The 20,862-nt window shown below is 40.7% G+C and overlaps 1 protein-coding gene across 1 annotated transcript; it reads right to left on the bottom strand.

Moving 5' to 3' along the window:
* Positions 1-1,422: 1,422 nt before the first annotated feature.
* On the bottom strand, positions 1,423-20,556 carry LOC136218400 (DNA mismatch repair protein PMS1). The gene is made up of 12 exons (XM_066005246.1): positions 20,195-20,556; positions 19,315-19,638; positions 17,482-18,675; positions 17,260-17,343; positions 16,888-17,159; positions 16,671-16,797; positions 15,893-15,961; positions 15,648-15,721; positions 14,229-14,294; positions 14,040-14,143; positions 1,821-2,002; positions 1,423-1,718 (listed from the first exon to the last, which is right to left on the bottom strand). Exons 1-12 carry the CDS (start codon positions 20,429-20,431, stop codon positions 1,593-1,595), a joined length of 2,859 nt encoding a protein of 952 aa, XP_065861318.1. The 5' UTR covers positions 20,432-20,556; the 3' UTR covers positions 1,423-1,592.
* Between the last annotated feature and the right edge of the window lie 306 nt (positions 20,557-20,862).

Here is a 20,862-nt window from a genome sequence, read left to right as displayed (position 1 = left end):
TTTGTCCTGGAGTCTGGCCGTTTCCATGTTTGTTGTGAAGTAGCTGCCTCAGACTGTTGTAGTAACATTGGCGAATTTTTCAGCCAAGGAGAGGAGTTCTGTAGAAAGCGTTTGGGTGCAGCACGGAGGAAAGCCCCATAGAGCATGGGATGTTCCGAATCTTGCAAAGCTCTATAAACTGAACATTCCCGCTCGACATGGCCAAGAATCCCACAATAGAAACAGAAGTGAGCTAACCATTCATATTTGAAGTTTATCCAAACCTAGTGTGAAGCTGCCGTACCAAGTTTCATTCTGCGTTTTAGAGCCTTGCTGACGTCTAACACAACTTGGACATGTAAATAACTGATAAATGGTTCAGAGTAGTCTCGGGGATCAGTGTGTAAAATTGTACCTACATATGCCCCACATATCACAACAATTTTTTCGGAACGGAAGCCACCAGGGAGATCGTGAAGCTGTATCCAGAATGGGACTTCAGTGAGGGGGACAATATAAAAATTCTCTTATCTCTCAATTCTCACAAGGACGAGTAGTTTGTTGTCGAAAGACCAGGGACCACCGTTCATAACAACGTTGATGTCGAAGATGTGATTGAATTGGAATAGGAACCGATTATTTTCGAGTTCGACGATAGCCATATCTCCCGCCGATTTCCAAAGCTTTGACAGAGTAATCTTCATTCCTTCAACATTAATATATTTTTCAGAGACGAATCTTCCCACACAGTTCCAACGGAGATCATATGTTGGTGCCTATTCATTGACAGGGATGATGACTGGAGCCGCATCTTCTTCCGCTAGAGACAGATTTAAGCATTCGTGAGATAGCGAATCCATACCAAGTAGGGAGTAGCCACCATGCCAGATTGATGAAATTAGAGGGAAAAAACAAGAGTTGACGAGAGCAAGAATCAGCAGAGGGAATGAAGGGAGCAAACTTTGCCGATTAAAGCACAATCATGGGAAGGGAACCAACAAAAATTCGAAACCCCAAAAAAGGTATGAGAAAACCCTAGCCGCAAAATCGCAGGGTAAAGGAGCAGATGCCTCAACTCAAGTATGCATTTAATTTGTATCATTAATTATGGTATATTAAAAAAATATTTGTAATTTAATTAATTTAAGAAGTTAAATCTTCTATATGGGTGTTTATTATAAGATAAAATATTGCTCTCAATTACGTTTTTGTTTTTAAGGTAAATAGTCACGACAACAATTTTTAATGGAACGACTAAATTTGTAAATAACACATCACATATACCTAATCATGATTTGTTCTATTAATTGATTCAATATATTCTTGAGAGTTGATGTCAAATTTCTTTCTGACAGCTACTCTTTAAATATTAATTTCCTTTTAACTTGTACAAACGTGAAACTAATTGTAAATGAAAGATGAAAATGAAAATTATCACAAATAGAAGGGCATAGGATAAGTTTCATTTTAATTACAAAAGAAGCAGACCTTAATTCATTTGCTAATTACACGTGGTCATTCTTTCTTGTACATTTCAGTTTTAATGCCTACTAATAACTGTTTAACAAAAAAAAAATGAGGATAAGTTAAGGCAGTGGCATTAAGGTCCATCTTTAACTAATTTGCTTCATTTTCAACTGATCTTTGTAAATGGATGTCATGTCAACTAAATGGCGCATGGTTGGCCTTCCATGTGGACAATTCCATGGTGATTTCAGGTCTACCAAATGCTCTAGTATCTGTGGAACAAATTTACAACATATTAATCACTCTCTCTTTCTTTTCAGCCTTTTAACTTGGTTAAATGAGCATACAATCGTGAAGGAATAAGTGTAAATTACCTTCTGCATCTCGTTCCTTCCAAGTGGGTCTCCAATCATTACAGATGATCTGCATGCACGTGATGCTAGCATTGCACGGACTCTGGATGGGCACACGGAATCACAAGTGTCCATTTTGTAACTACCAATTATTGAACACTCTCCTTCGCTATCAGCAAGAGTAGAGATTAGGTCCTTCACGTCTGTTTCAAGACAGCACCAGTAATTATATTATTTCATATGCCATGCCAGTAATACAGATTCTCATAGCAATAATCAACAATGAGACTATTCTGACTGCTGGCCACATGGAAAAATTTACTGCAACAGTTCCGGATATAAATGAAGATGACCAGTGAACCTAAGTAGAAACGAATGTAATTTTTAGTTAGATGCATGAGTGAATTCATGTCTTTCTTTCTTTTTCTTATCCCTTACAAAAGTTCAGTTCAACTTATTCTTATTGAAATCTTCATCTTTTCATTGCATATGTTCTGCAATGCAACAATGCACAAGCCAGTCGTAAAATTTTATTTCTTCCAACATTATATTATATGTATATATAAAAATTGAAGGCCTAATGTTTTTGCAATTCAAGGCTGATACAGAACAAGTCAGTAGGCCTGTTATGGCCCATTTGCAGCAGGGTCCTGAAGTGTTCGAGGGTTTACACTAGGAGGTGTAAGGATAAATTGGGAAAGGGCTAATGATGAGCTGGCAAAGTTAGTTATTGCCTAGGGAGAAGAGAGTTAGTTATATGTGTGCCGTGTGTGTGATGCGTATTGAGAATGTTGATCTCCAATTGGCTCTTAGCTAATCAGCTTTGAGAGAGGGAACCTTCCCTGGAAATCTCTTTTCCTCCCTCCTTTATTCACTGTTCTTGTTAGCTTATTTGGTTAATCAATACTACCATCCTCCTCCTCCTTTCTTAACTCTGTTTTCTGTGCTTATTACAGTATTACTTTATTTTCCTGTTGTTTGGAGTTCTTTCTCAAAGGCTGTTAACAATGCTGTAGTAGATAATAATAAGAGAGTGGGTCCTAGACTTTGGAGAGTGTATGAGAGAAAGGAGAAAGGGGGACACTTGGCAGACTAGGACTGTCTGGGGTGCATAGGAGTTAGGGTGTCTTGTAGTAAGGCTATCAAATAAAGAGGAAAGAGCTGTTGTGAGGGGTATTGGGTATGTTGCTAGTTTTGGGACCTACTGCAGTTGGCAGCGGTCTGGGAAGGGGCACAATCCCTGTGGAGGGTGATTCCCTGTTGGGATCTCCTTTTGTATTTTTCCTACCTTTCTCATTATCAATAGAGTTGCTTAATATTCACTGTTCCATTGTTATTTTGCTGGTCTGGTTGTCATTCTTTATCATTTTAGTCCGACCAGCCGGATGCCTAACACCAGCAGTGAAATGGACCCTCGAGTCCAGGGTAAGTTTGATTCAGTGGATGTGAAAATGGTGGAGGTGGAGAAACAGCTCACCGAGTGGGAAGCCAAGTTACTAGGTTATCTCAAAACATGACAATGATGCAGGTGTCAATGGAGGAACTCAAGGTTCATCTTGCTAAACTGATGAAAATGTTGGATAAGCAGCCCGCAGATGAGGAGGACTCTGTTTCAGGGGAGCGGAATGGCACGGAAGTCAACACCAGAGATGCAGTGGTGGTAGGACAGAACAATACGCCTGGTTCAGGGAGGCAGCTTGAGCTGAGTCAAGAACTTCCCGCAAGCAGCTCACGCCACCCAACATCGGGCAAAATATGGCCCGAAGAAAAGTAAAACTCCCTCTATTCGACGGGGTGGATCTTAAAGGATGGGTCACTTGAGCAGAAACCTACTTCCATGTTAATCAGACACCGAAATATGCATGGAGGTAACAGCTATCAATTGGTTCACGGTTCTTCTGGAATCTAGGCCCCAGTTGAAGTGGGAAGTATTCAAGAAAGAACTCCTCCAACGATTTAGCCACCTTGATATCCAAAACCCTTATGAGGAGCTAGCAGCAATGAAGTAGATGGGAACAGTTACAGAATTCATCGAATATTTCGAGATGGTGGCTTCATTGGTTCCTCGCCAGCCGGAACTTCAATATGTGGGATATTTTGTTAACGGGCTGAGGGAAGAAATCCGAGATAAGGTAAGGATGCATCATCCGCTTTCTCGGCTAGAAGCGATGAGATTAGTGAAGACAGCAGAAGCAAGAATTTACAGAGAGAGACACGGCACCGGAAATTCCAATAGGTCAGGAAGTGTGGTGGAACGTGAAGGTACAAACGTACACAAGGTACAAACGGTGGTTACAATAGATCAGGAAGTGTGGTGGGCTCAAGTAACTCTAAATGGGCCAGTTCTGAAATAAGGAGTTTTAATAGCCCAGGAGTTTACCAGCCCAGAATTTCATCCCTATCTTCTACTGCACATAACACATGCTCTACTGAGCAAAACTCAAATACGAGAAATAGGGGTACTAGGCACATTACCCAAAGGGAATGGGATGAGCGAAAGCATAAGGGACTTTGCTTCCGATGTGGCCAGCCTTATTCACCCAGCATCGTTGTACGGAAGGGAAACTCCGAATTCTATTAATTGGCGGATGACGACGAAGTCAGCGCAGAGGGAGAAATTGTTCTAGCAGAAGCGATTTCTGCACGCGAAGAAGAAGAAATTGCGGTTGGAGGTGAATGCCACAATTTAGAGTGGAACAGAATGGTGGAACACAACAACGAGGAACTCAGAATGTTCAAAGTCATGGGTGAAATTCAAGTCATCCCAATTTCGATTCTGATTGACAATTGCGCCACCCACAATTTCGTCTCAAAGACGTTAGTTTGATCTCTGGGGTTACATACAGAAGCTGGAAGAGAAATTACCATGAGGTTAGGGGATGGGTACACAATTAAGACCGTTGAACAGTGCCCAGAGTGATCTACTTGGCTTTGGGCTCATTCCAATGCCAAATTAAGGCGTTGATTTTCGATTTAGGGAAGTTGGACCTGATTCTGGGAATAGAATGTTGATCAGCAAGGGGACTTGAATCAGATTTTTCTAGAGTTTGAAGCTGTTTTCCGAGAACCCAGAGGGGTACCACCACCGAGAAAGATTACCCACGCCATCAAATTAGCAGCTGGGAGTGGTCCTGTGATACAGAACAAGTTAGTGGGCCTGTTATGGCCCATGTGCAACAAGGTCCTAAAGTCTGGAGGGTGTACACTAGGAGGGCTAAGGGTAATTGAGCTGGCATAGTTGGTTATGCCTAGGGAGAAGAGAGTTAGTTATATATTTGGGTACCGTGTGTGTGGCAGGGTATGTTGTTGAATGATGATCTCCAATTTTGGCTCTTAGCGAATTAGCTTTGAGAGAGGGAACTTTCCCTCGAAATCCTTTGTTCATTCCTTCTCCATTCACAGTTCTAGTTTCTTACCCATATTAGCAATAATATCAATCTCTTTCTCCATTTTTCTCTGTTTGTTACTTAATTAAACTGTTATTGGCTGAGTTCTTTATCATTGGTCCGACCTGCCGTTTCGAAACAGAACGCACTATTCTTCTACCCATGGAAACAAGAACTCAATCTCGTTTGGAGGCTCATGATGACCAAATTCAAAACTTATAGATGGATGTCAAGGATATTAAGTTATCCCTTCAGTCCATAGAAGCAGAGCAATCCAAACAGGGCGAGTTTAGAATCTACCTGCTGAACTGGATCAAACAGCAAGGGAAGCAACCAGAGGGCGGTGCCGGTAAAAACACGGACATGGCTCCTGAGTCTTCTCCTCCACTAGTCAATCCCCCAGATTCAGGCAAACCTCATGCCCCTCCTTTTGGATCTTCTTCCTACCATTCAAGACCAGGTGAGGAAGTTTACATTGCTGCTAAAAAAGTGAAGTTACCAGAGTTTTATGGGTCTGATCCTCGGGGCTGGATTTCTAAAGCAGAGTTGTATTTTGAGATTCACGGAACTCCGACAGATATGCAAATTCGTTTAGCGCAGTTGAGTATGACAGGGGTCGCTCAACACTGGTTTACGATTGTCAAAGAAATTTATGAAGCTTTGACATGGGAGGTATTTACACAGGAGCTCCTTCAACGATTTAGTGGATTGGAGATTTAGAATCCGTATGAACAACTCTCAACCATTCAGCAAACAGGATCCATTCATGATTACATTGAAGACTTTGAGTATCTTCTTTCTCTTGTCCCACGCCTTCCTGAAACTCAATCCCTGGGTTATTTTTTGGCTGGACTCTAAACTGAAGTTAGAAGATGGGTCTGTCTTCATCGACCAGAATCACGTTTGCAAGCCATGTATCTCGCTAAAGACGTGGAGGAGATGTTGAATCCTTCCGACCAGCGACTCTCTGTTTCGCGATATCGCTTTGATCGTGGTAAAGACACAGGCCATCAAACGCGATTTTCTTCTCCGGGTTATCCACGATCCGATTACAAAACGGGTCAGACCCATCGACCCGATTCTAAAATCCCAACCCATCAAATGGAACGCAATGTTTCATTGCCAGGGCCTCTTTTTAGACGTCCTGAATTTCCCAAAGTCAATGATGCCTCCAAGGCTGATTCCAATAGGACGGTTCCTTCTCACAATCGGGGTTCACGATCTCTCACCAGATCTGAACGGGAAGACGGCGGAAGAAAGGGTTGTGTTATCGTTGTGGATAGCAGTACGGACCGGCACACAAATGTCCTGAAGAAAAATTGAGGTGATTCTTTTGGCTGATGACGAAACCGTTTCCGATGCCGGCGAAATTCTGCGATTAGAAAATTCCGAGGATGGGTTAGAGCAAGAACATGTGGTTACAGAAGAAGGGGAGTGCACTGTTTTAGAGTTTAATGGGGCTGTCCCTGACCATAATCATGGGTTAAAAACCCTAAAGCTTGAAGGTTCTTTGTTGGGAATCCCTATTGTAATTTTGATTGATAGTGGGGCAACCCATAACTTTGTTTCCCAGAAATTGACGCAAGCTTTAGGTTTATCAACCAAGGAATTTTTGGGTTTGCATATCAAGTTGGGAGATGGGCACAAGGTTTTGATTACTAAGAAATGCACAGACCTACAAATATCGTTGGAAGACTGTCAATTTATGGTGGATGCTTTATTATTTGACATGGGCAATTTGGACATGGTTTTAGGCATTGAATGGCTTAAAACTTTAGGAGAAGTTGTTCATAATTGGGATTTGCAATATATGAAATTCTATCATTTGGGTACTGAAATTTGTTTGACAGGCATATCACATTCAATGGCGGGGCAATCCTCACTCCAGGGATGGTTATCGAATGCTCAGCAGGGTTCCTCTCTAGGAATGATATCTATGGAGAGCATTTCACCAGGGTTAGAATTGCTTTCTAATTCTCAGCAAAATGACTTACAATCTCTGTTTCAGCGTTTTGCTGAAGTCTTTCAGGCACCCACGGGCTTACCTCCTTCATGTCCCCACGATCACTCCATCACTTTATTGCCTAACCAAGGTCCTACTTGTGTCCGGCCTTATCGTTACCCTCATGTTCAGAAAACGGAAATTGAGAGGCATGTGAGGGAGCTTCTGGCCATGGGGTCATTCGTCCTAGTAAGAGTGCTTTTTCTAGTCCAGTAATTTTGGTACGAAAGAAGGATCAAACATGGCGAATGTGTGTTGATTATCGAGCATTAAATAAAGCTACAGTGCCGGATAAGTACCCCATTCCCGTTGTGGAAGAGTTGATTGATGAATTGAAGGGCGCTCAATTTTTCTCCAAATTAGACCTCATATCAGGCTATAATCAGATTTGTATGCAACCTGCCAATGTAGAAAAGACTGCTTTCAGGACCCATGATGGTCACTATGAATACTTGGTCATGCCTTTTGGGCTCACTAACGCGCCAGCTACCTTCCAAGCTGTCATGAACGATATATTTCGCCTTTACCTCCGTCAGTTCATAGTGGTTTTCTTTGATGATATCCTCGTCTATAGCCCCACATGGGCACGACATATGGAGGATCTTGCAATTGCCTTGCGTATTTTGGCTACGAATCAGTTCCGGGTTAATGGAAAAAAGTGCGTCTTTGGGCAGCTGTCAGTTGAGTACTTAGGCCACATCATCGACAAACAAGGGGTGTCTATGGACCCGACAAAAATTCAAGCAGTGGTTGATTGGCCGATGCCCAAGCAGGTTAAAGGAGTTAGGGGATTCTTGGGTCTCACAGGTTATTACAGGAAGTTTATACGCCACTATGGAAGTATTGCTAAACCCCTCACTGAATTGACTAAAAAGAATGGTTTCCACTGGAATTCAGAGGCACAACGGGCTTTTGATGCTCTCAAAACAGCTATGGTAACAGCTCCTGTATTAGCCCTACCTGATTTTTCTCTTCCTTTTATTGTGGAATGTGACGCTTCCGGACGGGGAATTGGAGCCATCTTGATGCAACAACAACACCCTATTGCCTTCAGTAAAGCTCTTTCGGAAGGGAATTTGGCAAAGTCTGCTTATGAAAGGGAAATTATGGTCTTAGTCTTAGCAGTCCAACATTGGCGTTCTTATCTCTTGGGTACCCGTTTCACCGTTTATACTGATCAAAAAAGTCTCAAACACCTTTTGCAGCAGCGAATTACAACTCCAGATCAACAAAATTGGGTTGCTAAACTTTTAGGGTACCAATTCGACATCTGTTATAAACCGGGAAAAGAAAACCACGCTACTGATGCGCTTTTCAAGAAGGGAGAGCGATGGTGAATTTTCGACCATGCTTTCTAGCCCGGTTTGGCTTGAAAGTGAACAACTTTTTACAGAGGTGAAATCTGATCCAACCTTGCAACAGATTGTGTATGATTGGGAGCAGGCTACTTATTACATCAAGGTAAGCTGTATTACAAGAACCGATTGGTTATTTCGAAGACGTCGGCATTGATCCCTACTCTTCTTGATGAGTTTCACAAGTCTGCTACAGGGGGACATTCGGGGTATTATCGAACCTATCGTCGCCTTGCAGCCAATTTATACTGGCCAGGTATGAGTTGCACAGTACAGAAGTATGTTCAAGGTTGTGATGTTTGTCAACGTTGCAAGTCTAGCTCCTTAGCTCTCGGGGGACTCTTGCAACCATTGGACATTCCAGAGGTTATTTGGGACCATGTTTCCATGGATTTTATAGTTGGATTGCCGAAATCTAGAGGGTATGATGCTTTGCTTGTTGTGGTTGAAGGCTGTCCAAATACAGTCACTTCGTTTTGTTGAAACATCCTTACACAGCTCGAAGTATCGCCGAGATTTTTGTCCGTGAAATAGTTCGGCTTCATGGGCTCCCTAAGTCCATCCTTAGTGATCGCGATCCTCTTTTTCTCATTAACTTTTGGCAGGAAATCTTTTGCTTGCAAGGAACTCAATTACATATGAGCTCTGCTTATCACCCTGAGTCCGACGGCCAAACCGAGGTGATTAATCGGTGTTTAGAAACCTATCTTCGTTGTTTTGCAGTTGATCAACCTCGACATTGGTCGCTTTGGGTACCTTGGGCTGAATTTTGGTATAACACCTCTTTTCACAGCTCTACGAGTTTTTCCCCTTTTGAAATTGTATATGGCAGGAAGCCACCGACTGTGGTTCAATTCATTCCGGGAGAAGTTCGAGTAGAAGCTGTTGGGCAGGAGTTGAAGGACAGAGATGAGACATTGAAACAGTTGAAACTTCATTTGCAGAGAGCTCAGTCCTTGATGAAGGATCAAGCAGATAAAAAACGCAGGGCGGTCAGTTTTTTGGTTGGCGAATGGGTATATCTGAAGTTGAAACCATATCGTCAAATGTCTGTTTCTTCACGGGTCTGTCAGAAGCTTGCTGCCAGGTATTTTGGTCCTTTTCAGATTGTGGAAAAAATAGGCTCCGTTGCTTACAAATTGCAGTTGCCTCCTACTTCTAAGATTCATCCCGTTTTTCATGTCTCTCTCCTTAAGAAAGCCATTTTCTCTGATGTGGTAGAGGGTTCTCTGCCTCAAGAACTTGAGCTGGATGTTGCAGATCATTTCATTCCGCATGCCATACAAGCTACTAGATCAGTGTCTCGTTCGGATGAGACTATTTTGCAGTGGTTGATTCAATGGAAAGACCATCCTTTGGAAGAGGCTACTTGGGAGGATGCTCTTGTTATTCAAAGTCAGTTTCCGGATGTCTGTCTTGAGGACAAGACAGTTCTTGAAGGCGGCGGTAATGATACAGAACAAGTTAGTGGGCCTGTTATGGCCCATGTGCAACAAGGTCCTAAAGTCTGGAGGGTGTACACTAGGAGGGCTAAGGGTAATTCTGGAAAGGGTAATTGAGTTGGCATAGTTGGTTATGCCTAGGGAGAAGAGAGTCAGTTATATATTTGGGTACCGTGTGTGTGGCAAGGTATGTTGTTGAATGATGATCTCCAATTTTGGCTCTTAGCGAATTAGCTTTGAGAGAGGGAACTTTCCCTGGAAATCCTTTGTTCATTCCTTCTCCATTCACAGTTCTAGTTTCTTACCCATATTAGCAATAATATCAATCTCTTTCTCCATTTTTCTCTGTTTGTTACTTAATTAAACTGTTATTGGCTGAGTTCTTTATCATCCTGTGTGCGTCTGGCCTTATCGCTACATGCATCACCATAAAGACGAGATTTAGAGAGAGGTAGAAGATATGTTAGAGCAAGGGATCATTCGAAACAGTGGCAGTGCATACTCGAGTCTGGTCCTTCTGGTGAAAAAGAAAGACAACTCATGGAGATTATGTGTCGATTACAAAGCCTTGAACCGGGTAACAATGCTGGACAAGTTCCCGATCCTAGTGGTGGATGAGTTGCTTGATGAATTCCATGGAGCACAATACTTTTCTAAAGTGGATTTGGAAGCGGGATACCACCAAATTCCGATGAAGGAAGAAGATGTGGAAAAAACAGACTTTCGGACGCATGACGAGCATTACGAATACTTGATGATGCCTTTGGGATTGACAAACGCTCCGACGACGTTTGAGGCCACCATGAATGAAATTTTAGATCATGTGGTGAGGAAGCAGGTTCATCATTCATGAGCCCTACAAGGTAATTAAAGAGTTTGGGATTAAATCGTTTGGCTAGGCCTTATTTGAGGAAATTCATCCTAGTTTTTTTCATGACATTCTGATATTAAGTACCAACTGGGAATCGCAATTCAAACATGTGAGGACTGCTTTGGACATACTGAGCAAAAACACCAACTTCAGCAAATGTCAGTATGGGGGAAGCTCAGTGGAGTATCTTGGACACATAATTTCGGACGAGGGAGTTACAATGGATCCCACCAAGGTAGAAGCCCTGATGTCATGGCCGGTTCTGAAATCAGTAAAAGGCATAAGAGGATTTCTTGGGCTCACAGGTTATTACCGGAAATTTATTGCTAATTGTGGGAAAATTACTAAGTCTCTTACAAAGTTGATAAAAAAAAAAAGATGGATTCCTTTGGACTGAAACTTCTCAACTAGCTTTTGAGGCATTAAAAGTTGCACTCACAACTGCCCCGGTTTTGGCCTCGCCCAATTTTGAGGAACTATTTGACATTGAGTGTGATGCTTCGGCGAGGGGGATTGGCTCTGTCCTAATGCAGAATGCGAGGCCTGTTGCTTTTTCAGCAAAGCATTAGCAGATATGAACTTGGCAAAATCGGCATATGATAAGGAGATTATGGGTTTGGCTCTAGCTATCCAACACAGACCATATTTACAAGGCAGTAAGTTCAGAGTTTTCACAGATCAAAACAGCTTGAGCACCTCCTTAGTCTGCACATCACTATGTGTGATCAACAAAATTGGATGCAAAACGTCTGGGGTACCGGTTTGAAATTTTCTATAAGCCGAGCAAGCTGAACATGGCGGCTGATGCCCTTTCAAAGAAGAGGAGAGGAAGGGGAATTGACTTTCATGTTAGCTTCTTATCCACAATGGGAAGATGGGGCCCAATTGATTAAGGAAGTAGAGGAAGACGAACACTTGCGCAAGATCAGAACCGAATTATAGAACGACCCTCACTCTCGTCTGGGGTTTTAGCTCAAAGGAGAGGTCCTTCTATACAAGAGTAGGCTGGTCATATCAGCCCGATCATCCCTGATCCCCTCCTTACTACAATAATTCCAAGCCTTAACCACCGGAGGACATTCGGGTTTCTACAGAAGCTATCGGAGATTGGCGGCAAACATCTATTGGGTGGGGATGAGCAACGTTGTCCAAGAATTTGTCAAAAATTGTGATGTTTGTCAACGTTTCAAGGTGTCGACACTAGCATCGGCCGGACTCTTACAGCCCCTCAACATTCCTGGTGTGGTGTGGCAAGAGTTATTAATGGACTTCACTACTGGTCTTCCCAAGTCCAAAGGCTTCGATGCAATCTTGGTAGTTGTGGACAGGTTGAGTAAACATGCTCACATCATGCTCCTTAAACATCCCTATTCAGCCATGACGGTCGCTGACATCTTCGTCAAGGAAGTGGTGAGGCTTCACGGTATCCCTGACCCCATCTTTATGAGTAAATTCTGGTCCGAGCCATTCAAAATGCAAGGAACAGTCTTGAAAATGTCGTCAGCTTATCACCATGTCATGGAACCAATTGAACTAAAAGCTCAAACTTATAGTTAAAAGTACACTTCATATTAATATCTGAACACATTCTCACACGTGAATGCCCACTGGGCTTGAAGCGTGCACAACACAGGCTCATATCACCATGTGCTAGGAATCGAACCCTAGACTACTTGGTCAAACTGGCTCTATACTATGTCATGGAACCAATTTGAACTAAAAGCTCAAGCTTATAGTTAAAGGTCCACTTCATATTAATATCTGACACACCCGAAAACGGATGGTCAAACCGAGGTCACTACCTGATGCTTAGAGGCCTACTTGAGGTGCTTTGCAATGGAACAACCTGGGTGGAATACTAGTTCAACACCACCTTCCACATATCCACATGTATGTCCCCTTTCGAAGCTATTTATGGAAGGAAACCACCGACCCCGTTCAAATGTATTCCGGGAGAGATCGGGGTGGAGTGGGTTGCTTAGGAGCTGTATAATCGTAAGGAGGTGCTGACACAAATAAAATTCAACTTAACTAAAGCACACGAGGTCGTGAAAAACAGAGCTGACAAACACATGAGTCTTTTGAGGAGGACGATTGGGAACAATCTGTAGTTCGAAGGGTAAATCAGAAGCTTGCGGCTCGCTTTTAGGGTCCTTTTCAAATCAAACGTCGTATCGGGTCAGTGGCATATGAACTCATACTGCCTCCACAATCTAAAGGTCACCCTGTGTTTGATGGGTCTATGCTAAAGCCGGCCAACAAACCTCCGGTGGTCGAGCCTGTTTTGTCGGAAGGGTTTGAAGTTTCAATTGATGAGACCATCACACCATAAAAGGTGTTGGCAACAAGGAAAATCCGACGGGAAGGGGAGGACATCAGTCAATGGCTCATTCAGTGGGGGAAGAGCAGCGTCAAGGAAGTCACCTGCGAAGACGAGATCACCATCAAGTCACAGTTCCCAAGCTTCTATCTTGAGGACGACACTGATTTTCATGCGGACGACAATGTTAACAATGTTGTAGTAGATAATAACAAGAGGGTGGGTCCTAGAGTTTGGAGAGTGTAGGAGAGAAGGAAGAAAGAACATTTGGCAGACTAGGACTGGTATGGGGTGCATAGGAGTTAGGGTGTCCTGTAGTAAGGCTGTTAAATAAAGAGGAAAGAGCCGTTGTGAGGGTATTGGGTATTTTGCTAGTTTTGAGACCTACTGCAGTTGGCAGCAGTCTGGGAAGGGGCACAGTCCCTGTGGAGGGTGATTCCCTGTTGGGATCTCCTTGTGTATTTTCCCTACCTTTCTCATTATCAATAGAGTTGCTTAATATTTACTGTTCCATTGTTATTTTGCTGGTCTGGTTATTATTCTTTATCAAAGGCATGTCAGCGCCCTACAAATTTGATCCTTGGCAAAAAAAAAGGTGAGAGAACCTATAAAAAAGGTGATGTGCCATGCCACATAATAATGCATTCCATGTTAACATACCATGTAAAATTACCGATATCATCATCAAGTGACAAATTTATAGGTTTTCCCTCTTCTGCTAACAGACAGAGAGTAATAATTTGCTAATGGAGCACTGAGTTCCATTTATACTAAAGAAATATACATTTCTTTGGGTACTCTGTTTCCCCTCAGCCCAATCTCCAATCAACTCCTCATAAGGAGAAAAAAAAGGGAAGAGATTACCTTCAACTCCAAAAGTTATGTTCTTGCTGAAGGGAACAGCTTTCAATCTAAATCGGTGTCCAGGTGGTGCATGCTGATCTTCTTCCAGTGCAAATCCATTTTTCCTAACAATTGTAAATGCCAGTAAATCACCATTGTAAAACTGTGAAAATTAACAGCTCAAAGACAGAAATGATTATCTAGACCAACCTGATTATATCCATGTTCATTGAAGCAACTATTTCCTCCTCTGGAGACAACTCCAGCCTTAATGGCCTACACATAACTTTCAGTAATAAGGATCTACCATGATGAATAATAAAAGATATTTGGCATATGCAAAGAAACAATAAAAGATTGCCCGGAGAAAAGAAGCACTGGAAAAGAGATTGTCATGGAACCAATTGAACCAAAAGCTTAACCTTATAGTTAAAGGCACAATTCATATTAATATCTGCCACACCCCGCACGTGAATGCCTACTGGGCCTGAAGCGTGCATGGAAACTCTTCTTCACTAGCGTTTCCACGTTTCGTGTCCGTTTCCGCATTTCGTGTCTGTTTCCGTTTCCTATATTTTCTTAGAAATAAAGTTTCCCGGCGTACGTTTCCGTTTCCGTTTCCATTTCCATTTCCGTGCAACTTAGGCTTGCACAATACAGACCTATATTAGCATGTCAGCAATCGAACCCTTGATCACTTGGTCAAAGAGGCTCTGATGCCATGTTCATGGAACCAATTGAACTAAAAGCTTAAGCTGATAGATAACGGCCCAATTCATATTAATATCTCACAGAGATCAATAATCTTAAACACTGTTGCAATTTCCTTTACTTAAAATCCCTCATTATACTGGTATTCGCTAAGTATATTCCTAAAGCTTGGAGATTTGTGCCAATTATTGACCACTTAACAGGTTCAGTCCACCAATTGACAAGTGAACAAGGCTTTGAACTCCTCTTTTCCTAAATGAATCTTCAACTCACAAATTTGACTGAATTCTTCAGTAGCTAAGTTATGACAAATCCACAGCATGTCAGAACAGGAGATTAATTTACATCTTCTTCAATTAACAAGACATCCAAGGCCAAAGCCTCCACTTGAGAATTGAAGTGGCTTTATCAGTTTTACTGTCTTCAAAAATAGAGCTGGCCATAGTTCTTGAAAATAACAATAATTTATTTTTAGAACTGTTACGAGTAAGGGTAAAGTCATATAATGTAGCAAAGTTTTTCTTCATTTACCTTTTGTACAAGGAAAAACTAGAACAGTGATGGGGCAAGATATTATGTATATGCATCACAGATCACTAATTACAAACATAAAATATGCATAACCCAGAACTCTATGATAAAAAATAAAAAAAAATAAAAAATAAAAAGTTGAATTTGCCTCTAGCACAAGTACAAACTATGATGCTTCCTACTGCTTTTAGACAATTGATGCAACAAGACAGAAGAAGAAAAAGGAATGAAGAGGAAGTTGAGACAGGAAAAATGAAGAAAACGAGGCATTAAGTATCCAGAGTATGAATTGTTGGTTCAATCTGTCATTTTCTGTGATCACCATTAAAAATAAATCAAACATAAGAAGCAGAAACTGAAGAATTCCAACAAAAGTAATAACCTCACCGTAGCAAGGGCTGTTGGTTCAAGATTGTTGATTGACAGAGTCGCTCAAAATTGTATTTCTCATCAGCAGCATGCTGGGTAGAGAGAGAAAACAAAGAAAAGAACAATATAAGAATGCCCTGTCTGTTTCAGAATATATACTGTCGCAAGAACTCAAAATGAATGTAGAACATAAACATTTTCTTTAACTATATTCATGAAAGGATGAAACATATAGAGGTTGAGAAAGTGTGAGCAGAAATTACCTGATCCACAATGAACAAATCCTGATCGAGCTTCCCAATGATGAAACCAAGATTAAATTGGCCAATCACCTATAAAACAAAAGTGGCAGTTGGTCATTAACTGAAGAGCCTTGAAGTTTCAGTGGAGATGGATTATTAGTGTCAGATATTAATATGAATCGAGCCTTTAACTATTAGCTTAAGCTTTTAGTTCAATTGGTTTCATGACATGCTATCAGAGCCTCTTGGACCAAGTGAACAAGGGTTTGATTCCTGGCAACCTCATTTATTGATTAAATTGCAGGACATGGTAATATGGGTCTGCGTTATGTACGCTTCAAGTCCAATGGGCATTCGCGTGCAGGGGTGTGTCGGATATTAATGTGAATTGGGTTTTAACTATTAGCTTAAGCTTTTAGTTCAATTGGTTCCATGACAATTAGCACTGCTGCAAAATTTATATTCATCCAGGATGAACAAACTTCAGAGTACCAATCTTTTATATCCATCTTAATTATACAGGCATATTTACCACATTAAAACCTAAGTACTCAGGTTAAAGACCAATGCAACAACTTTCAGGTGGCCAGGTTGAAATTTGACAAATCAAGATGGAAAAAAATAAATCAAATCTCATCTGTTAAGGCTCCTAGCCTTCTGAATGAAAAAGTAACAGATGATGAAATCAGGAGAAGATGGAAGACCCAATAACGAAGAACCACAAATAGAAAAAAACAAAACAAAAAAAGGACAACAGGTGGATGCATTCTAGTAACAGAAATATAATGCACAAGACCACCTTCATTCTACCAAAGTCATGTTTCCGAAAAAGTCTTTCTAACTCTGTAGTAGCTGCTGCTAAAGCCCTTGTTTTTCGATCCTCATTATCTGGTTGAGAAAGGTCTAGTGTTGCAGCTATATAGCTCCTATGACAGACAATTAAAGATCAAGTTGGTTAATAGCAGAGAAGTATAAATGTTTTTCCATCTTCCAAAAGATATTTATGCTTTCTAAACCTTTTCATCTTCCTGCTTCCAGATGCAGAGCTGCGGAGTTGCATTATTGACAGTCTCTGCAGCCTCTTTGTCTTTAGTTCTTGAAAACTAAACTGCAAGGTAGAGCATATATTTTGTGCAGAAGGCTTTGGAACATCTAACAATGAACCAGAAGACGCTAATGGAGGAGTTTTATTCAGATCATTCTCAGACATTTCTTTGAGGCCTCTCTTAGGAGAAGTGATAACTGCAACGTCAGCAAGACATGACCATTTTCCTTCAGCTACTGCATCCTGCAGATGGAGAAATAAACCTCAGATATTGAGAATTTAGAATATAGATCTTTGTGCAATTCTCTAGGACTTAAATGGAAGATTGTAATGGAATAGCAACCGTAAGATCCTTGGACATTTTATGAAGAACCTTTGGAGAAGTAAGCAAAGCATCATCAGCCAGAGATGTTGCTTTGTCTTCACCCTGCAGGAAAAATGGTCAAACTTAAATATAAGAATAAAGCTGTAAAAATATGAATATGTACATGTCCATACTCCAGATATCAGTGGACTTAGAATTAAGTTTCAATGAAACAAGTTCAAAATGGTTAACGTCACATACCTCCCTAGACTTCCCATCATTTACATTCCCTGTACAAGAAATGGAATTTCTGGTTTTATCAAAAATCTTGACTACTCCAGGAAACTTGGATGACTCAATCTCATATACCCCAGCAGAATCATCAATGGGGCAATGATTAAGCAGAGAACTTGCAAAAACATTTGTCAAAGAATTGCTTTTCTTTAGTGGGCTTTGCAGAGTTTGATTTCTCAGGACAGGAATTTCAGATATTGATGTACTAATATCCTCGTGCTTTCTCTTGCTTACAGTTAAAAACTTGTTAAGTGTTGACTGAACAGAACGTAAAGAACTATTGGAGTTTCTATGATCAGCGACATCTTTTTCAACCACTCCTGAAGAGGAAGGATCATTTTGATTGCTTAGACTATCATGCAGAAGTGTGAGTTGACTATTGTTACTCTTTGAAATACTATTGGTCATTCTTGTGCCATGGACTCTAAGAGCGAAGTCCTTCATTATATACTTTTCATCACCATTGCCTCCAACCTCTAAAGAATTCGAATTGATTTCAACTCTTTCAACCGGATTACAGTCCTCAGCATGATCCTCCTCCATTTGGATTTCTTTACGGTCTTTGCTAACTGCAGAAAACTTTCTTGACGACATAAGAGATTTCTCACAAAGAGAAGATAACTGGGAGTTATTGGCTGCATATATCTGCTCCTCAAATTTATTGACAGAGTAAGAAGCATCACTTGGGGAATATATCTTCTGTAGACCTTCTCTTATAGCAACCAATATAGAACTCTCATCAGAGAAAAATATTTTTCTTTTATCCGGAGTAACATTCACATCACATGATGTGGTCGGAACTATGAAGTTCATAATTGCAATGGGATATTGCCGAGAGTTTGCACCTTTATATAACTCGTTTACGAGTTTGGTGACTTTAGGCATATCCACTGGTCGACCATTTACAAAATAGTATTGCCTATCTCCCAAATTACGGCCACTACCTTGCCCAGGCTTGGAAAGGAAGCCATCAACCTTGCAACTGTCTGATATGCACATATTGACAGGCTGTAAGCAGCTGAAGGTGCTCATGCCAAATACAGTTATGATGTTGTCCTTGAGGGAATCACTTCCTTGTGTTTTAAGTACAACAGTCTTTGTATTCTTTCCAGTTATATTAGTGCAGACTAACCGGACACCTTTTGAAATAACTGCATAGGCCTGGACGTAAGATAATGTAAATATTTGGGGAACAGTTCACATGACACAAAGAAAACTTATTTAACTCTATCAAGATTTACCACAGAGATGAGAATATACCATACAGTGGTATCCCGAATCTCAGAGACAACCACTTAACACATAAGTTATTACTTCTATGGATTGAGATTTACTAACACAACAAAATGAAGACTATCAATAAGGTATAAGAAACTAGGACACTGAAGAAAAAAAAAACATAATACTATATCACATGATGCCGTTACTGCTTGTCATACTGTGAAAATACATGCTTTCAGTGAATACAAAACATGGAGTAGTTACTACATAAAGCCATCAAGATCTTATTAGCACATCTGCCATAACAAAGCAGAGACATCAAACATCCAGGAAAAAGAAAAAGAGCATACTATAGATACAAATATGTACTTCATCACTGAGCTATTATATAGCTATATATATCTTCATTAATGATACATGTACTGTGGATAGTTAACAGAATTGTTTTGGGTTATTCTTGTCAAGTCTGGCAAGGTAGAAGAACAATTTATTTTATCAACATTGCTACCATAACCTCCATTCAGAACAGTAAAACCTATTAAACTAATTGAAGAATTTGAAAGGGGGAAACAGACTCACATTCAACAAAGAAATAAGTTTTCCATATTCTTTTCGAATGTTACGAGTGAATTCTTTGCTTCGCACAGGTAAATTGGAGAATAACTTCTTAACAGTGACAGTTGTGCCAATTTGACGTGCGGTTTTCCTTTCAGTCGTTAGTAAACCTGAGCGATCAAAAGCCAAATGTGTTGCTACTGATTCATTTTTTGTTCGGGTTTCAACAGTCAATTCGCCTAATGCACAAAGTGAGCTCAGTGCCTCCCCTCGGAAACCAAATGTAGTCAAAGACTGAAGATCATGAAAATCTGCCAATTTACTGGTATGATGTTTGAGCGCAAGAACCTGTAACACGCAATAGAACCAACAAATCAGCAATGTTGCAATTCAAAGAAAAATGTAGTTTCCTACGTTGATTAATTATCATAGTCACAGAGGAACATACTTTTCCATATAGTGATAGGTAAGCAATTTTAAAGCAAATAAGGACCGAACTTGGGACAAATGTAAGGTTAGTCTAGAACCTTCTGACACCACATGTCTATTGCGTAACTTTGACCACAATATAATATGTACTTCGAACTAGTCCTGGGCAAGGGGAACAATCTCCTTCTGCTTACAAAGCAGGAAGCCCAGCAAGAGGCAGCCTTTTAATCATAGAAACTACAACCCAATACGAATAAATGTTTACTTACATATCAACCTATTTTATCATGAACACAAAACCAAAAACAATGCTTATGATTTTAAAAATCAAATCAAGTTGTGAGCATTATTATGGAACATCGCACTAGTCACAAACAGCTTATCTAAAGACCACGCACCATTTCTATACTGATTCCATTAAAGAACGTAGAAATGTACATTAAATATGTATGCTCAAAGGTCTTGAAGTGTTTACCTTGAAATTGTTTGGAGAAATCCCACATCCGTTATCGATGACCTGGAACCACTCCTGGCCGTAATCTTTCAAGGCGATTTCAATACTAGTAGCCCCAGCATCCAAGCTATTTTCAACGAGCTCTTTCACGGCCGATGAGAGGTCCAAAATCACTTGGCCAGCGCAGATTCTATGAACTACGCCTTTGTTTATAGAGGTAATAGTCCGAGAATTTGCTGGAGTTGATGCTTCTTCCATTTGAGGGCTAAAACTCCCCGAGGCAGAACGAGTTGAATAATTTCGGGATTAGGGCATGATCAGGCTGAAACTTTTAATTAGTAGAAAGAAAGTATAAACCGGACCTTCTAAGGCATTTTTGCCGCCAAAAATAAGTAGTAATTAACTGCAAGGTCCTTTATTGTCCCATCCCATGGGCTATGGCCATGGGTTTTATTACTTACTTCGACAAATAATTACACTTTAGATGAAATTGGATTAAACCGCTGTTTAGGGCAAAAAGTAAAAATTATTACATAATTAGTTATAGTTGAAATTTATTTTCATTAAAGGAGCTGTTTTTCAACCATAATTAAGTTTTGTATTTTTTTGGAATTTTTTTACTTATTACGGCGTCTAGTGGACAGGAATTGATTCCTGTCCACAAATGGAGCCACTGTCCAATAAATATT

The sequence above is a fragment of the Euphorbia lathyris genome, chromosome 2, assembly GCF_963576675.1.
Source record: "Euphorbia lathyris chromosome 2, ddEupLath1.1, whole genome shotgun sequence".
Lineage (NCBI taxonomy): Eukaryota > Viridiplantae > Streptophyta > Magnoliopsida > Malpighiales > Euphorbiaceae > Euphorbia > Euphorbia lathyris.
Note: the sequence above shows the minus strand (reverse complement) of the source record. Positions and strands in the feature narration are given on the sequence as shown.

Excerpts from the sequence above, each read along its gene's own strand:
- LOC136218400 (XM_066005246.1), bottom strand. The coding sequence starts at position 20,431 with ATGGAAGAAGCATCAACTCCAGCAAATTCTCGGACTATTACCTCTATA. Across the intron at positions 15,722-15,892 it reads ATTTGTTCATTGTGGATCAG|CATGCTGCTGATGAGAAATA; the intron begins GTAATTTCTGCT and ends CTCTCTACCCAG. Across the intron at positions 14,144-14,228 it reads ATGAACATGGATATAATCAG|GAAAAATGGATTTGCACTGG; the intron begins GTTGGTCTAGAT and ends TACAATTGTTAG.